Below are 20,547 nucleotides of genomic sequence, written 5' to 3' on the forward strand. Positions count from 1 at the left end.
GCTGTCCAAACTCCTTAGACCAGGGGATGGAATTAATTTATTCACACACATTTTTTTAATTTACAATAACCTGCACTGGTCGAATGCCCTCTAACACTTCATTTATTTTCTGTGTTGCTGTTTATTCTCTTCTTGAATATCTGTACAGATTTTGGAAAAGGATCAAACACCACCCCTGGTAAACTGTTCCACTCCTTCACACCCTTCCCAATGAATGAAAATTTACCCCAATCGCTTCTGCTAAAATTCCTTCTAATTTTATATTTGTGGTCAGTCCTGCCGATATAATTATTTTCCAACTGAAGCCTCTCACGGATATCTCCCCATGCTTCTTCTCCTGTATAGGCTCTATATAATCCTATAAGTCTAGTTTTCTCCCTTCTCTTACTTAAAGTTTCCCACCCAAGTTCCTTTAACATTTCTGATACACTACTCTTTCTCCTGAAATCCCCTGTTACAAATCTTGCTGCTTTCCTCTGCACACTATCTATTTCTTTAATTAGGTATTCTTGGTGAGGATCCCAAACACTGTTTGCATATTCCAATAATGGACGAACCATACTTAAGTAACTTTTTTCTTTTAATTCTTTGTTGCATCCTTTAAGTAGCCTCATTATGACATGTAATGATCTGTATGCTTTCCCAACAATGTCATCAATATGACCCTTCCAGTGCAAATTACTTTCAAATCTCACACCTAAGTATTTGCACTTGCCATCTTTAGGGATAACTACCTCATCCAAAGTATATTCAAATTCAGTTTTAAAGCTCCTGTTTGTAAAAGTTGTAACAGTTGATTTGCCTCCATTAACCTTCATATTATTTTCTTCAACCCATTGTTGGATACTTTCAAGGTCCCTTTGTAATTCTGAACAATCCTCAATGTTGTTTATTTCTCTATAAACAATTATGTCATCTGCATACAATCTTATTTTTGATGTTATATTGTTCCCTAAATCATTTGCGTATATTAAGAAAAGTAACGGACCGATTATACTACCCTGTGCAATTCTCTTCCAAACTTTCTCTTCCTGAGATACATTATTTCCTACTTTGACTTTCTGAACCCTTGAATTTAGAAATGCTTTTATCCAACGTGTAACCCTTACGTCCAATCCTATTCCCTCCAATTTCTTTAATAATATTCCATGTTCCACTCTATCAAAGGCTTTGGAAAGATCTATGGCTATGCAATCTAACTGACCTCCTGAATCCAACTGATCTGATATGTCCTGCTGAAATCCCACCAGTTGTGCCTCACAAGAAAATTTCTTTCTAAATCCATACTGGCTCCTCATGAACCAATTTTTATCATCACATATCCCTCTGATGTACTTCGATATTAAACTCTCCAGAATTTTACAAACTATACTGGTCAGGCTGATTGGTCTGTAGTTCTCTGGTTTCCTTTTATCACCCTTGTTTAACTCATTTGTAAGGTCCAGACTTGAGTATGGCTCAGTTGTTTGGAACCCAGTGACCACAAAAAATATCAATCTTATCGAGAGTACTCAAAACAAGCTTTTAAAATTCATGACTTATAAAATCACAGGAAATTACCCAACGTTCATAAATTACTCAGGTATGCTGAAGGAACATGGTGTGAATAGCTTGCGCCACAGACGAAGTTGCAAAGATTTGACTTTCCTGTATAAAATAATTAATTCTGTAATTGATGACTCAAACATATTGAAATCAATAACATTTTATGTGCCACATAAACTAAGTCGTCCTAGAAATATATTCTTTCTATCAAAGGCTAAGACCGAAATACATAAGAACTCCCCAATTAACAGAGCAATGAGGCTCTACAACAATATTCATCCTTATGTTGATATTTTTAGTATGGCTGAAGCTACATTCATTTCGACACGTAACACTGTACTTCTGAACATAATTTAATAGATTATGAAGATTAAAAAAAAGGAAAAATAGTATAAACTAGTATAAATGTTGTAAACCTTGTTTTTTAAATGTATTACATTCCAAGTGGAAATCCTGTTAAAATAATTGTTTTAAATATTATACTGATTTTAATTAGAATGTATTAGTAATGTAATGTATTATTAGTTATATTAACCATAATTATTCTTTTTTATTTTTTATTTATTTTAGTAATGTGACTTGTGTGTCAGAATAATTAAGTTTTAGGATTACTCTAACTAGGTAGTGGTTTTTGTTCTTAATATGTATTTTTAACATGTAAGTAACAATTGTCGTGAACATTGTAATTGGGACTAATGACCTGTTATGTTCACAATAAATAAATAAATAAATTACACTATTATTTATGACATAGTCAAAGAGAAATTTTAAATAAGGCACTATGTACCACCCCATTGTCTTTAATACCTCCCCAGTAATTTGATCACTTCCTGCCGGTTTTTTCTTGCTGAAGCAGTTGGATTTCTCTGAAAATATCTTCGTTTGTGAATGAGAAGCTTCTTGTTTCCCTCTGTCTCTCTCCCTCTCTATCTTCTGTTTCGGTTTCCAACTCTTGACAATCATCTACTGAATCTCTAAATTCCCTACTAAATAGGTTTGCTTTCTCAGTATCTGTTAAATAGTGTTCACCCCCTTCTCCCACCATTGTAGGAATTTGGATTCCTTTTCCTTTTTGATTCCTGATATATGAATACAGCTTTTTCCATTTCCCTTTGTGGTCATTACCCTCCTGAAGTATGCCATTCATATAATTCTCTTTTGCTTCCTTTTTCACTCTATTCAGTTCCCTCATTAGCTGTTTTCTAGTTTCTCTACTCTCCCTACCTTCTTTGATTTTCCTGTATACTATTCTACATTTTCTTTTTAATTTTCTTATTTCCCTTGTATAATAAACAGGGTCTGAGGTCATTTTACCCTTCTTAACAGGTACAAATCTCTTCTCTCCTTCCCAAATAATTCCTTTAAATTTAGCCCAAAGTGTATCCACGTTACTCCCTTCACTTATCCAACAACTGAATTGTGATTTAAGGTAAGTCCTAAATTCATCAACTTTAGTTTTTCTGTACAATTTCTTGTCTTGTGTAACCCTCTTATTAAGCCTTTTTGGTACGAGTCCTACATCCATTATTACAGCCTTATGGTCTCCTATTCCTTCAATTACCTCAGTTTTATCAACAATTTCCCATGGTTTAACCAAGAATACATCTAGTAAGTTATTGAGACGAGTCGGTTCTTGTACTACTTGTGTAAATCCTCCCTCCCAAATTAACTTATTTGCCAGTTTCTGTTCATGGGCTTCACTTGCAGCTCCTTTCCATTCAACTTCAGGCAAATTTAGATCTCCCCCAATTATTACCATATCATTATTATTGTTTTTACAAGTATAGCTGATTGAATTGCGAATTCCTGTGTTACATATAATATTTATATTAGAATTAGCACTGCAAGTGAAGGATTCAGGCCATGTTAAGTTGAGTGTATGACTTGAGCCAAACATAATATGTTTCGTAGTGACTTTCAAGCTGAAAGTATTGATAGGTTACTTGTTTATTATACGTTACGTAATATAAATATACAAGAATAAAGTCTCGCATATATATATATTTGAAGTTCAGAGCATCAACGCTAATATGAAGAACGGTTTTCTTTGACAAAATCTTGGCACAGCGAAGAGATATTTGAAAATATAAGTAAATACATTGGCATATGATTAGGAATTCGTGGCACGATTTTCGCAGGTTAGACTGATATACTATTACATCTATGGCACTCTGTAGTAAGGATATTTGGTTTATTATGTACATATGATGGTGTATAGTTTTAATTTACTCAATTTTGGCTATGAGAGGAATGTTAATAACTGTATTGGTGTTTTTGAACCCAGATTTAAACAAAGTAATACTTATCTCGTGATGTGACGAGTCAGAAGTGAGAATCCAAACAAGTATCCAAACATGTATCCAAGTAAATTCAGACAAATAGACCGAAAGGAAAGATGAAAACCCAAGTAATGCCCCAAAGACAATCCCAAACAGTAATAACAGGAAGATATTCCACTCCCCCTTGATGAATAAAGTTTTGGTCCCGACCTTTCCCCATAAATCAACTTAAATACTAAAAATATGATATATTATTGAAGGTTAATGTAAATGTAAACAAACATAATGGTAATTTAAAGATTTTCAACTATGTTTATCTCAGAAGTCAAGAATTTAAGAATGATTTTGTGATTTCGTACGACTTTCTTTTCTTTATTGCCGATAGATGCATTGATATTCCACTTTATAATATATTAGCATGCTAATAAACTAGATATAGTATTACTATTGCGTTTATATTCTTAAAGTAACTTATAGTACGTAGTAATAAGATAATATATGGATCAATTGAATTTGTTTATGCCGAATACTAAGCGTTGATCAGGCACTTACTTAAATGTATGGAAACTGAATGACTGATTGAGCATATAGCTACTCTTCAACGGAACCTGCGACTTATCTAGAGTATATGGGAATACAATGGAATTAATTTACCCTGAGAAACGAATATGCACTTTATTGTTATTGCTAGTGTTCATACATGATATTCCCGTTTTCATGTAAATTATCCATAAATGATATAATACAGAGTCTAGGTATGATTCTTGACCCTATGTTGTGAATTTCGTAGCCGGAGCAATGTTTAAACAGGTGTATATTTAATTAATGCTCCAACGCAGCGCAATAGAGGAAGTCACCGAGGGAACATTAATAAACCAAACGGTGCAGTACTTATGCCAGCTTGCCTTACGTGGTTGGTACCAACATGAAACACTACCACCTTCTCCTTTCCTTCCTCCTTCTCTTCTACTTTCCTCAACATCTGCCTTATCCTAATTCCTGGATAACACTCTACCCTGGTTCCCTTTCCTCCTTCATTCGCTAAGGGTTATCCTTGAATATTGTAAATATTTAACTACAGTATAATACACCCAAGATATTGAAATGGATAGATCTGTTAACATAATACAAGTGGCCTGATACCTGGCACCAGATCTGCCACAGTCATAGGTATATGAGGGATTTTCTCTTGCAACAGCTACTGATTAATAATGACCTGAGTTTCTTCCTTCCATTAATTGTGGGCAGAGGCCAGTTAGGCTTAGGTCAGATTTACAGGTTTATGGTCACAAGGCTCTTTATATATCACCATTCTCCCATACCACTCTCAGGGGGCACCTAACCACCTGAGTGAAAATGTACAACTTCATCATTTAGAAATTATCGCAAAATTATCCACACCGCCATACAATTTGCATCCGCCAAGACACTAACTTTGCTGATATCTGCTGGCGAGATGTAGTGTTTACAGTGCACTATGTCGTCTGGTATGGGCTATATCAAATTTGTTACTTTCATTGACCTGTCAAAGTCTCATCCTTGGCTTTGACAATATGAAAGTGACTGAGGTATGAGTGATGCTAGTAATACCATTCCTTATGCAGCCAGTCCCTGTTATGAATGGTGTGAAAATATCGCTCATAGGGTCAGTTGGTGCATACATTTCAGTGGGCTTGGCAGACTGATATGTAAGAGCAACTGCTGGCTCGGTGAGGAAAGCAACGGGAAACTACCTCACTCCTCGTTTCCCTAGTACGTCTCTTCAGTGACGCCTAGGCTATTTATGACAGCTGTTGGCGAAGCTGCAGAGGATCAAACCAGCCTTCGGGCTGATTACCCAACATACATACATACATCCACATCCATGCAGGGCTCTAGTGATGGATGAGGAATGGTGAAAAATAGATTAAAATGGTGAATAATTTTTTGCCCAAACTCATGTGAATCTGGATAAGTGATGATGATGATGGTAGTAGTGATTTCTGAAGGACTAAATTTTTGGTATACAAACCTAAAATGTCTGACTGAGAAATCATCAAGTCATCAAGTTGTTCATCACATTTCCACAATACTTCCTGCTTCATCTTTGAAAATACATCCAGCAATGCTTTCCTTATCTCATCTGGCAGTTTGGAACTACACAAATCAGAGTAGATCACACCATGAGGGCTATCGTCCAAATATTGACGAAGGACCTGTAATCAAACATTTTACAGTTTTGGTGTAAAGTTACAACATTTTAACATCAAGTCAGAGAGCTTTTTTTTTTTTTTTCTTTACATTGCACCGACACAGATAGGTCTTATGGCGATGACGGGACAGGAAAGTTTAGGAGTGGGAAGGAAGCAGCAGAGGCCTCAATTAAGGTACAGCCCCAGCATTTGCCTGGTGTGAAAATGGGAAACCATGGAAAACCATTTTCAGGGCTGCCGACAGTGGGGTTCGAACCCACTGTCCCGAATACTCGATACTGGCCACACTTAGGCAACTGTAGCTATCAAGCTCGGTCAGAGAGCTTTTATGGGATGACAAAGTACCCAAGAGAACAAAATTAACATTATATAAACAGTACTTCATAACCATTGTAACATATGGACTAGAAACACTGGTAACTAATAGACAAGATAGTAAGATCCAAGCAGTAGAAATGAAAATTTTAAGAACAGTGGTTAAAAAGACAAGAGATAGAATTCAAAATATTCAAATCAGAGAAGACCTAAATATAGAACCGTTAGTACAGAAGATATGGAAAGCAAGACTGAGATGGTTCAGACATGTAAAAAGAATGGGAAAGGAACAAGTAGCAAGAAGGGACTTGGAAAGGTAAGTTAAGGGAAAGAGACCAGTTGGAAGACTGTGAAGAATGTTGATGGATCAGATTTGGAAGGACATTATAGAAGCTGGATTGGATGTGGTGGAAGTAATGGAGCAGGAAAAGTGGAAGGACAGAAAGGAGTGGAGGTGGCGTGTTAACCACACCTGGGTAACTGGAGTGGGACACTGATGATGATATCAAGATCATATTTTAAATTCATAAATGTGTCTTCATGGGGCATTATAATAACTAAGGCCCAGTTTCTTATGTTATTACTAGAGCCCAGATTTGCATGCACTATAAAATCTCAAAATATGCATGCATTCATGCACTATCATATGGCAAAACATGCACAATAAACTGGAAAATATGCACTATCAAAATTCAGTTCCTTTTGAAACATTGTACAAGAACTAATTTCTCCAAATTGTCTTAATTTAAGCTCATCCATTTATCTGTCAGCACATTCTTAAGCACAGAAAATGATCTTTCTTTATCACAAGAAGTGATAGGTGCATACTTAATTGAGGACATTTGGGACAAAGTGAGGTCAAATTATACGTCTTTGCATTTTCACCACAATACATCTTATATAAGCTTGATGAATTCAAAATCAGAATTTAAACGGATCACTTTGTTCAGTTTAACTCCAGCTGCCGCAGATACTTCTCCGTGCGATGATTGCAGATGAAGTCTTCAATAACTGCTTATGATTGTCCACTGTGATAACAAATACGTGTGACGAGTGAGAGTTCCGGGTAGGGAATTTCAGGATAACAACGCAAGAAGGCTCAGTGCAAAACCAAGGTTTGTATGGTGCTATCACAGCAACGCACACAGAAGTGTGATACAAGTTTTGTTTTGTTCATCTAACAGAGACAAAACAATGAGCCATAATTCAGTAATGCACAACTTATGGTTCAGTTTATAACTGGGAGATCTTATTCCTAAGAATTACAGAGATAGACGTGGGACCTTCCAGCTTACATCAATGTTTACTCAAGCAACAGATAAAAAAGTTCTTCATTAAATGGTTTATAGGATCTTTTCCGTTTGTACTAACTTTGGTTGTCAGATAGGATGCTAGGAATACATTCTCTCCATCTCTCAATAACAGACATACTGTATAAAATTGAAAAACGGTCCCTAATTCTGCAAACCAACATTCATAAAAGGCACTATCATATGCACCAAAGTCAGAAGAAAATTCATATTATGCAATATAAACGTCCAAATATTCACTATTAAATCCAACATCTTCAAAATATGCATTATGCATGAATTTTCTCTTATAAAGGCCAAAACATACAAACATGCAGGGAAAAAGAATGGTTATTTGGATTCATTAAGTCATTAAATCTTTGCAAAGTTTGCGAAGTGTAACCAGCTTATTTAAAAATATGCATTTGCATGGAAATCCAGGCTCTAGTAATTATATTCCATTCCTTTACTTGTAGGCAACTGAAAATTTATAACTTTTAAAATGTTTATTTCTGTTTATTACTTAGGAACTTGAAATGTGTAACTTTGGGTCCCAAGTGTTACAATAGTGAGTGTATATGGAATAAAACATGTTTCAATATGCAGCAATCCATAGAAGACAGCAAATCATATGATGTAATAATTAATTAAGATTCATGGGCAGGCTATCCAATAAGAAAGAGGCTGGGACCAATGAGAGGTCAGTGGGAGGAACAAGAAGAATAATAATAAAGTTTAACCAAGACCATATATTCTTTCTACTTGAAAGATAACCCAGAACACAACTTAGCATTCCGTAACATAGTACATCAATTAACTGATCATTCTGAATAATGCATTTACAAGAAACCCCTAGACCATTTACAAAATGTTGTATTAAATGAGGCAATTCAAAAGGACGTAGCAAACTATAAGCCTCAGCGTAAGGGAATAAATGAATGCAGTTTGGAATATAAGCAAGACGAGAAGGAAGGCAGTAGGGAGGGGCGAGTACGGGATCACAACAGTGGGAGTCGCCTAAGCACTTCGAGATGCAGAGTATAAAGTCAGTTCATAGGAAAGGTTGTTGGGTCCAGGCCTCGTGTTCAATCATTCAGAAACTCTTGCGTCTATTGATTAATTGGAGGGCATATTTTGTTGAAAAGAAACACTCATGTAAAACTAAAAACTGACCATAGAAACAAAGGTAAGTTTAACCCTTTTGCTCTCAGGCTATTTTCACCGGTCAAGCCCAAAACACTCAGGCCATTTTTCATGATTATGCATGTTAAAATGTAAAAAATTGCCGTATAAAGAAATCCCCAGTTACAAAATTGAAAAAAATTACAGTAGTACACTATTTAATATCGTTTTAGGAAAAAAATATCCCAAAATTGTTCATGGCATATTTTACTTCAAAATAAATTTTGAAATTTGAAAATATATTACAAAAATTATAAATCTGTTTTTAAATACTAAAAAAGTAATATGTTCTTTAGTGATATTGTTGTTCAGTCATTCTGAAAATAAGAGCATTTAATTCTGTATAACATGATATAATTTTGTTTTTTGTATTGTTATTTAGTCATGAGTTATAGCACCTGACGTAAAGAACTGTACACGTACCTTCCGGAGTGAGCATTTGTGTTTTGGAAAACATTCTCCTATCATCAGTACCTGTAAAATCCGAATCACTTCTTCTTTATCTACAGCTTTTTCCACACCTGTGGGGTCGCGGGTGCGAACTGTGTCACACATGTGGATTTGGCTGGTGGTTTATGGCCGGATGCCCTTGCTGACGCCAACGCTATATGGGGGGAAGTAATCACTATCGCGTGTTACCGTGGTAGTTTGTAGTGTAGTGTGTTGTCTGAATATGAAGAAGAAAGTGTTGGGACAAACACAAACACACAGGCCCCGGGTCAGAAGAATTAATCAATGGCGATTAAAATTGCCGACCTGGCCGCGAATCAAAACCGGGCCCTCTGAACCGAATACCTCAACGCTGATCATTCAGCCAATGAGTCGGACTGAAATACGAATCAATATCGGCTATAACGTCACCGTCATCGTCTAAAGCATCTAAATAATCTAAAACATCGGAATTATTTAGCCTAGAACTTGGCCCAGCCATGTAAAAAAATTAGGCCTACTCGTGGCACGAAAATCTAATAACACGAAATGTTAAACTAAAATTCACTTGAGAACACTGATAAATGTAGAATATAAACAAAATATAATTAACAATAATCTATTATTAAAATGGAAACAATAAAACGAAGGAAAACACGTATTTTGAAGCTTAAATGAGACTGTACTGGCAAGCAGCACACTTCAACTCGTCATGCGGTGAACATACGCGGTTTGATAACTTCATTTGTTCCAAACAAGTGAGCTTAGTGTCTGTATCTCTCGAGAAAAGTGTAAACTAAATCCAAAAGCTACTATTAATGTCTTTTCCTGACATCTGGGGGTCCATTAAGGTACTTATACAGCCGTCCGAACACAAAGCTGATAGATCGGCACGCTGAGTGTTTTAAGCAATACCACCCGAGCCGATAGATCGGCTCGCTGAGCGTATAAGGGTTAAGGCCCTGGCTGCCAAAATCCATTAGGCAAACAATAATTATAATAATAAGTAAAGCACTCTGTTGCTCACCCAATGCAGTAGAAAATAAACAGTGTTTCCCAGCAGAATACTGGGAACCCCTTGGACGACCCTCCAACCTCACTCGGCATCAGCGCTGGACTGAAGACCGAGGGATCGGAGGACGAATTTATACAGTTGAGTTGAACATAGAATCTGTGCGCATATAGAGACTCTCGATTTAACTTACATTCGTTCTTGTGGAACTTAATTTATTACCACATTGCCTGTGTGAAACTTAGTCTCTGAACACATATCATTAATTTCAGTATGACACTATTATGCTGTATTATTAAGTGTGAAAGAAGCGCACATGGGTACTAGAAAAATCAGATAGTGACGCAGTAAGTGACGTAACCCAATGGCAGATCAGTGTGCGATGAGCTGTGCAGCAGTCGGGCGCAAAGCGAGGCTGTAGCGAATGTACTTGACTGTTGATAGCGGCGAGTAGTGCAAAACATGTGGAGTTCTTGATAACGGCAGCCGTAACTAGGTGAGTGGTCGTTACACAAGGGTTCTTAACTTGGGAGCATGGGTTGGTGACCATGGGGCCCTCAGCTGAGTCTTGGCATTGCTACCACTTACTTGTGCCAGACTCCTCACCTTCATCTATCGTATCCGTCTTCCCTTGGTCAACTCTTGTTCTTTTCAGACCCCGATGGTATTAGACCACTCGAGGCCTACGGAGCATTTAATTTTCATGAGCTTCGTGGTTCTTGTCTTTCTTTGGCCGATACCTTCATTTTTAGATGTGTCGGATCCCTTCCATTTTTTCTGTCTGTTAATATAGTGTTAATATAGAAGATGGTTGCCTAGTTGTACTTCCTTTTAAATCAATAATCACCACCACCATCACTATACATATCTCAATAATATGACATATTTTTACACATAGGATATAAACTTCATGGTTTTGATCCATATTGAATTCTGATCACAATAATAATTATTAAATTAATGTCATAATGCTCCACCTTTTTAATACTATAAACTTCATGGTTTTGATAATAGTAATTATTAAATTAATGACGCAATGGTCCACCTTTAAAATACTATAAACTTCATGGTTTTGATAATTAAATTAATGTCGTAATGGTCCACCTTTTCAATACTATAAACTTCATACAGTGTATCGCTCACAATTTGACACCCAAATTTCTTAAAAGCAAGTTTAAGAATCATCGTTCTTCTCTTCAAATTACTAAAACCCAAACTAGAACAAGCCAACGGCCGTTGCCGTGTTGAAACACCGGATCCCGTGAGATCTCCAAAGTTAAGCAACATTGGGCGTGGTCAGGAATTGGATGGGTTGCCACGCACTGTTGGGAGGGGGATAAGGGAATGGAGGAGCGGAAAGGAACTGGCCACCCTACCACACGTAAACTCCGGCTAAGGAACTCCTCTGCGGAGGTTCGGACCTGCCTTCGGGCAGAATAACCCTTACCAAACTAGAACAAATAAGATTTGACTGAGAGAGGAGATAAAAGTTTTGTACGAGAAGAAGTCCTTTTTTAACTATAGATTATATATGAGACTCACCTCGAAACTACAAGTTTACTTTCAGATGCTCACTGGAACCTATTTCAAGCCCAAGTTGACAGTAGATTATTTAATGTATTATTGTATTATCAAAGAAACAATAAACCCAAGAGGAAAAGTTGCATACATTAATGAACTCTAAACTCAACAACTATACTAAATAAACCAACAAAAACACTAGGCTTAAAATGCCCAGCCAATTTCACTCTCCAATCATAAATTTGTCCAAAGTACCATTGAATAAAGATGAAACCCATCTTAGCCACCGGCCCTAAACACAATTGGCCTAACTTTAACACTCTGAGCACAGCCACCACTACAACAGTAGAAGCAGAATTAGCCATTAGCAAATTGTCAGTAGATAAACAAGACGAAGTACGAATTGAAGTAAAAAGAAAATTAAACTCCATTCTTAACCCCAAAAGAATATCAACTCCTGTAATTCACCCCTTACTACTCATGACGACAATAGCTACAAGGATTCGATTCTCATCCTAAAGCAAATACATGCTCTCAAAAATAAAATCAATGATAATGATCTTATAATTATGAAAGCAGATAAAGGTAACACACCGTCATAATGGACAAAAACAAATATGTAAGCAAAACAAATCAATTTTTTAAAGATAGCTCATTCTCTGCAGTAATGAAGGACCCAACATCAACTTAAGCAGACCCTCAAGAATACTTCATATCTATTGACAGATCAAGAAAAACTAAATTAATTAAATGAACCCAGGTTTACCCACTGCCAAAGCCTTCCCCAAGATACACAAAACTGGTGTCCCCATTCACCCTATCATTAACTATTATTATATTAATATTATTATATTAAGCATCAAAATTCATTCAAAGATTTTAAAGAAACAACCATCATTTTTTGTTGAACAAATCTGTTAAAAACACTAAAGAATTAATCGATAATTTAAAAAAGTTTAACATTCAATCCAGTTATTCTTTCCACTCATTCGATATTGTAAACATGTATCCTAGCATACAAATCTCCAAGGTATACCCCATCATTCAAAACAATTTAAGCAAATACAGCGGCCTAAGTATATTAGAAATACAGGATTTTATGTCTATGCTTAAATTAGTTACAAGCAACAATTATTTCACTTTTGATAATGTTATTTATCAACAAGAAGGCTATGGGATCGCCAGCCTCAGGTCTCTTAGCTGAGATTTACTTGGATTTTTTGGAACACACCAAAATTGATAATAATAATAATAATAATATAATAATAATAATAATAATAATAATAATAATAATAATAATAATAATAATAATAATAATAATAATAATAATAATAATAATAATAATAACAACAACTTTGACAACATCCTTTTCTGGGCAAGATATGTAGATGACACCATATTAATTATGGATGAGAGCAGCACAGATGCTGCTGCTGCTACGACCCTCATTAATATAAATAACATTGACCTGCATACAAAATTCACACTTGAATCCGAAACTGAACGGAAATTTAATTTTTTAGACTTAACTATTATCAGGTGCCCAAACAGTCACTACAGTCCAAGATTCTTCACACCCCCAAATTTACAAATGAGCAACGTACAACAGCATGGTGTACCGAGCCTTCAGTGTTCCAATGTCTAAGAGAGACCTTAAAAATGAGTTGAACACCATTCATAATATAGCTAAATCTAATGGATACAGCTGTTTCTTTATTGAAAAAATAATCAATATATATAAATATCGCCCCTCTACCACTTTGAAAAAAGATAAACAAAACAACCCCCTCCCTTTCTACCTTTACGTTCAACAAACAAATTTACAAAGTCACCAACATCTTAAAAAAACACGATGTAAAAGTAGTTTTCAAAACCAACAATAGGAATGCACAAGTCTTACATAATGCCACATCCATAAACAAGTTCAATAGTTTTTCAAAATCAGGAGTATACAGGATTATTTGCAACAGTTTTAATTCTTCTAATGTCAGACAGACTGGGAGGAATTTTAATATAAGGTACTCGGAACACGTCAATACCCTGAAGTACAATAAATTTTCAGCTGTAGGATAGCATATGCATGACTGTAATCACAAATTCACAGACATAAAACAAGATATGGAAATTCTCAAAATCATCAACAAAGGAACCCCATGTTAACATCACTGAAAGCTGCTTCATACATATATATCAATAATTTAACCCGAATCATAATCTAAATGACATTTCAGAAAAGCCAAATATCCTATTTGACCTTCTAATTCCCAGTTTTTGAAACCTCAAACCAACAAGTCATCATTCAGTTTTTCATAATATTCACAGCACCTTTCCTCAGCAGCCATCTCTTTTCCCACATCCTTCGGCCCCGCCTTAATTCCCCCCTCCTTCCCCTCTGCCTCCCTCTTTTCCTGACCTCTCCCCTTGCCCCACCCCCTCTCTCCTTGCCCTAATATAGGCCACACACCACATGCCGCAACAAGAGGAAAGTCTCACATAACCTATGCCATTTGACTAACACGCCCTCTCCTTCAATTCATTAATTTTATCTATCATTTATTCAGGTTAACTTCATGGACACCGCAATGAATTGTGAATTTATACCAGCCACAAATTAAGAATGTGTCAGTTTTTACCATATCTTGATGTGCCATCCTGACAATGTCAACAGCATTTCAGCATGATTTTAACAGGCACTACGGGAACATTTCATTTTATTTATGTTGGTTGATGTGGAAACACCATCTAGCAGTTCTGCGCAAGATGGTGGTTATTTACAGTGGCGTCCAGTGGCTTGCATACTGCTAACACCACTCAATTAGATTTGGTGATTGATGATCTGACTACAGAATCAACATTTACCAGTTCCCATTTTCCAATTGAAATAGTAATGATTAGCAGTGATGGAACTAACAATTCTATGAGTATTAATGCAGGAAAGAGTCTGGATGGTGAGCATACTCCAGATGCTAAGAATTTAGAACCTAATTTATTTTTCAAATTTCACTCTTAGTTCATCCCAGATTTTAATGTCAATTGTGTTTGTACATTTGTTTAGTTGTTAGATGTATTATATTCAGGCTGAAGATGGCCAGCCAAGGCCAAAACTACTGTAGTCCCTAGTTTAGTAATGTAATTCAAATATATTGCATATTATAGTATTGAAATGGTGGACCATTACAACATTAATTTAATAATTTTTATTTTTACACATTATGTGAAGAATGTACATATCTAGGCAATTAATCAAAAAAGTTAAAAATTGTGTCAGCTTGTTTAATTTACAGACTATAGTAAAATAGCTGGCAAATTTCATCTCATATAGAATATACAGTAGAAGCCTGCTATAGCAATTATGGTATATAGCGAGAACTCTGCTGTAACTACAGCTTTTATTCTGTCTCTTCAAAATTCCTATATTCCACTGTGTATTATCTTGCAGTTACAGCGAGAAGCCCATCACTGACACATCTGTTATTACGGGCGATGGTAAGCGTGCGTTATTTTTTCCATTATCAATATTTTTGCACTCAAGTGATTATGTCGAATGCGACTGATCATCGCCATAATATTCTCGCCGTGTGCACTAGCGAGCTCCAATCGACATTCAAAGTTGTAGGCGATGTTGGAGTCGGTTACTAATACTTGTCAACTGGTGTTCTCAAAACACAAACTAAAATGAAAGAGAACACGCTTCCTTAATAAATGCGTAAATATCGTGGCCGATGGCAGTAGTTAACTCATTAGATATAAGGGCTGAAGTAAATGATTGCTTTGTCCGCCCCCACGGTGTAGGGGGCAACGCATCCACCTGTCACCCTCCTCTTCAAGATTTACCGGTAAAAACTTTTAAAAGATAGTACAGGGTGGTGCACGACAAGTCACCTGATTTGTTTCATGAATAACACATTTGTCGTTGACAAGATTTGTAATTTATTGATGTAGAAGTAAAGAATAAAGCTTGGAAATACAACCTAATGAATCACATGTTCAATATGACTGCCGTTTTGTTTTACAACTTCTTCAAGTCGCACACGTGCACTTATGACGACTCTGTGACACAGATCTTCTGGAATGGCGCGGCATAACTCCACAATGATGGCCCTACCTTGCACTGCATTTTCGGGTGTTCTGTGGTACACCTTCTCTTTAAGGAACCTCCAAAATAACAAGTCACATGAGTTAATGTCCGGGCTGTGAGGCGGCCACATTCCTCCTCCTTCATAACGTTCTGGAAATCAGTTTGACAATTCCCTAAGGCCAAGTCTTTCGTGTAGGAAATCAAGCAGAACGTTGGCGTGCTCCATCCTGCATTAACCATTGTGTCTGCAATGGAAGACCTGTGGCCATGACTTGAGGAAAGGTCTGGTTTCGCAGCCTGTCTAAATAGCGTTCACCGGTTACTGTAGCATCGAAGAAAAACGGACAAATGATTCCATGGCTTGACATCGCGACCCACACGCACACTTTGTCCCCGTAGGTGTCTTTCATGTGGATTATTCGCGGAAGTTCACATGCCCAAAATCAAACGTTCTGTTTGTTCACAACACCGTTCACGTAAAAATAAGCTTCGTCCGAAAACCATGTGTTGTGTAGCACTGCCTCTTGGTCTTTCTTGATTGCCCACCTTGCAAACTGTAGTCTTCGCCCCTTATCTCTCGCAGTAAGCTTATGCGCCACAGTCATCTTGTATCGATAAAAGCGAAGCACGGATTGAATAGTTCTTTGTACAGATCGGCGAGAAATTCCCAACTCGGCACTGGCTCTTCTTGTTGATTTACGCGGACGACGAGTCAAAGCCACTCGAACTGCTTCAATGTTTTGCGGCAAACGTACGGTACGGGCTCCCAGCCCACCGCGTGCCGAAATGAGCACGAAACCTTCTCTGTGTCAATGTAACAGTGTTCGTCGCCGCGAAAAGTAACACAATCTTCGTCTTTTGTGCGACGGTCAACCGTCCTTATTTGTCCGCCATCGCGGCAAACTGAAAAGGTGGACTCAAAATGGAAGCGATGAACTCGTAACGACATCTGAAGTAATTTCCATGAACTGCACAACGTTGAGCGCACAATTTGAAAGCTATTGCCCCAATAGTATACTTGTAGGATCAAAATTCAATCGGGTGACTTATCGTGCGCCACCCTGTACTATATTCATAGGTGTTATACTGCTCCACATGAACTTATGTCTAGTAATGATTACTAGATTGTTTCCTCGAGATATTTATTCTTCTCTTCAAGATTATAAAATATTTTAAAACATGGTGCCAGTCATATGTGTTACACTGCTCCCCACGAACTTACATCTGGTGAAAAAACTACACATTACTGGTTATTTATCTTTGCATTGTTTTTTCTTGTTTTTAAGTGATTGGCTGATGACACGGAATTTGGGTCACAACCAGTATCGTTTATGATTACCTAGTGATGTAACCTTACATTACTATGTTTACATGTATTGAAAAGGTGGAACCATTGCACGAGTTCATTCATTTTAATTGTGAATTGGGACGTCGAATTTACGACATGCTAAGTGAGAAATTGTCTTAAATAGGAACACACGGATGAGGTTTCACTGTATTTTCTTGCATCTGGTTAAATTTCAGAAAGGCTAATCCCAAGTAAATTTATAGCGAATAGGTTATCATTACCCTACTGGCGCTTAAATTATGGCTTCATGATATATAAGGTAAGTTAGGTTAGGTGATGCCGTTTGAATAAGAAAAGTGAAACTTTTGCCACTGAAGCCACTAGTGATACCACTCCAATTTTTCAGAATGAAATTGAACATACGCATTCACAATGTCTTGGAATTAGAAAAATAACTAACAGGTAATTTGTAGTATGGAAATCTGCAAAAATGCAACTTTTGAACAAACTGGTTGCCGTTACATACCAATGTGTGTGTGGAGTTTTCCCGACTTTTACAAAAAATCGCGCATAACGACAATCCGCTATCATAAGTTATGAATTTCGGTCCTTATTGACAATTGATCACTAACAAAGGATAGAGAATGGTCCACCTATTCAATACGATTAGCTTGTATAGTGTCCTATATAACTGGGACTATTTTCAACCCCACATTTTTGGGCCATCTTCAGCCACGATCGAATTGGAAAACATATGCTCACATACAACCAATAATAAAGAAAATAATCTGGTATGTCTCAATTTAAAATATTGATGAAGTCCGACAACACATCCAAAATAGAAACCAAATGACACATCAAAACTGCTGCGGTTGGTGCCGAGCTATGTTTTCTCTCCTACAGAAACCAAACGTTCCTGAGTTGATCTGGGATTTGGCATTCGTCATCTGTCTAGATGAGCCACTTGATTTATAAATTATGTTTTGTTCAATGGTAATATGGATAATGGTGTTGTTGTTTGAGTCATCAGTCCATAGACTGGTTTGATGCAGCTCTCCATGCCACCCTATCCTGTGCTAACCTTTTCATTTCTACGTAACTATTGCATCCTACATCTGCTCTAATCTGCTTGTCATATTCATACCTTGGTCTACCCCTACCGTTCTTACCACCTACACTTCCTTCAAAAACTAACTGAACAAGTCCTGGGTGTCTTAAGATGTGTCCTATCATTCTATCTCTTCTTCTCGTCAAATTTAGCCAAATCGATCTCCTCTCACCAATTCGATTCAGTATCTCTTCATTCGTGATTCGATCTATCCATCTCACCTTCAGCATTCTTCTGTAACACCACATTTCAAAAGCTTCTATTCTCTTTCTTTCTGAGCTAGTTATCGTCCATGTTTCACTTCCATACAATGCCACGCTCCACACAAAAGTCTTCAAAAACATCTTTCTAATTTCGATATCAATGTCTGAAGTGAGCAAATTTCTTTTCTTAAGAAAGCTCTTCCTTGCTTGTGCTAGTCTGCATTTTATGTCCTCCTTACTTCTGCCATCGTTAGTTATTTTACTACCCAAGTAACAATATTCATCTACTTCCTTTAAGACTTCGTTTCCTGATCTAATATTTCCTACATCACCTGCCTTCATTCGACTGCACTCCATTACTTTTGTTATGGACTTTTTTATTTTCATCTTGTACTCCTTACCCAAGACTTCATCCATACCATTCAGCAACTTCTCGAGATCTTCTGCAGTTTCAGATAAAATAACAATATCATCGGCAAATCTCAAGGTTTTGATTTCCTCTCCTTGGACTGTGATTCCCTTTCCAAATTTCTCTTTGATTTCCCTTACTGCCTGTTCTATGTAAACATTGAAAAGGAGAGGGGACAAACTGCAACCTTGGCTCACTCCTTTCTGGATTGCTGCTTCTTTTTCAAAGCCCTCGATTCTTATCACTGCTGACTGATTTTTATACAGATTGTAGATAATTCTTCGTTCTCGGTATCTGATCCCTATCATCTTCAGAATCATAAAAAGCTTGGTCCAATCAACATTATCAAATGCCTTTTCTAGATCTACGAATACCATGTACGTGGGCTTGTCCTTCTTGATTCGATCCTCTAAGATCAGACGTAAAGTCAGGATTGCTTCACATGTTCCTACATTTCTTCTGAAGCCAAATTGTTCTTCTCCCAACTCAGCTTCCACTTGTTTTTCCATTCTTCTGTAAATAATACGTGTTAAAATTTTGCAGGCATGAGATACTAAACTAATGGTGCGGTGGTTTTCACACCTGTCAGCACCGGCTTTCTTCGGAATAGGTATAACAACATTCTGCCGAAAATCGGATGGGACTTCTCCTGTCTCATACATCTTGCACACTAAATGAAATAACCTTGCCATGCTGGTTTCTCCTAAGGCAGTCAGTAATTCAGAGGGAATATCATCAATTCCAGGTGCCTTATTCCTATTTAGGTCACTCACAGCTCTGTCAAACTCTGACCTCAAAATTGGGTCTCCCTTTTCATCAGCATCAACAGCCTCTTCATGTTCCAGAACCAAATTATCTACATCTTTACCTTGATACAACTGTTGGATATGCTCCTGCCATCTTTCTACTTTGTCTTCTTTCCCTAGAAGTGGCTTTCCATCTGAGCTCTTAATATTCATGCACCTAGATTTCCTTTCTCCAAAGGTTTCCTTGATTTTCCTGTATGCAGCATCTACCTTTCCCAGGACCATACAGCCTTCGACATCCTTGCACTTCTCCTTCAGCCATTCTTCCTTAGCTACCTTGCACTTTCTATCCACTTGATTCTTTAGTCGCCTGTATTCTTTTCTGTCCTCTTCATTTCTAGCATTCTTGCATTTTCGTCGTTCATCAATCAGGTCTAGTATCTCCTGAGTTATCCACTGATTCTTAGTTGATCTTTTCTTCCTTCCTAACATTTCTTCAGCAGCCCTACTGACTTCATTTTTCATGACTCTCCACTCTTCCTCCTTGTGCAACATGTTCCTTGAAACAATCCCTCACACTCTTTTCTTTCAACTTGTCTAGATCCCATCTTTTTGCATTCTTTCCTTTCTTCAATTTCTTCAACTTCAGATGGCATTTCATGACCAACAAGTTGTGGTCAGAGTCCACGTCTGCTCCTGGGAAAGTTTTGCAATCCAACATCTGATTTCTGAATATCTGCCTAATCATAATGAAGTCTATTTGATACCTTCCAGTGTCCCCAGGTCTCGTCCACATATACAACCGTCGTTTGTGGTGTTTGAACCAAGTATTGGTAAGGACTAAATTATGATCAGTGCAGAATTCAACCAGCCGACTTCCTCTTTCGTTCCTTTGTCCCAATCCAAATTCTCCTACTGTACTACCTTCTCTTCCTTGGCCTACCACTGCAT

General features: G+C 37.1%; 1 protein-coding gene across 1 annotated transcript in view; it reads right to left on the reverse strand.

Annotated features, from left to right (window-relative positions):
* LOC136884095 (UDP-glucosyltransferase 2-like) overlaps positions 1 to 20,547 on the reverse strand; it is a 125,091-nt gene that overhangs the window by 38,667 nt on the left and 65,877 nt on the right. Inside the window, exon 4 of the mRNA XM_067156129.2 lies at positions 5,836 to 6,019. Within this exon, the coding sequence (XP_067012230.2) occupies positions 5,836 to 6,019 (184 nt within the window). The remainder of the gene's footprint in view (positions 1 to 5,835; positions 6,020 to 20,547) is intronic.

This window comes from Anabrus simplex, chromosome 1 (genome assembly GCF_040414725.1).
Source record: "Anabrus simplex isolate iqAnaSimp1 chromosome 1, ASM4041472v1, whole genome shotgun sequence".
NCBI classification, from domain to species: domain Eukaryota; kingdom Metazoa; phylum Arthropoda; class Insecta; order Orthoptera; family Tettigoniidae; genus Anabrus; species Anabrus simplex.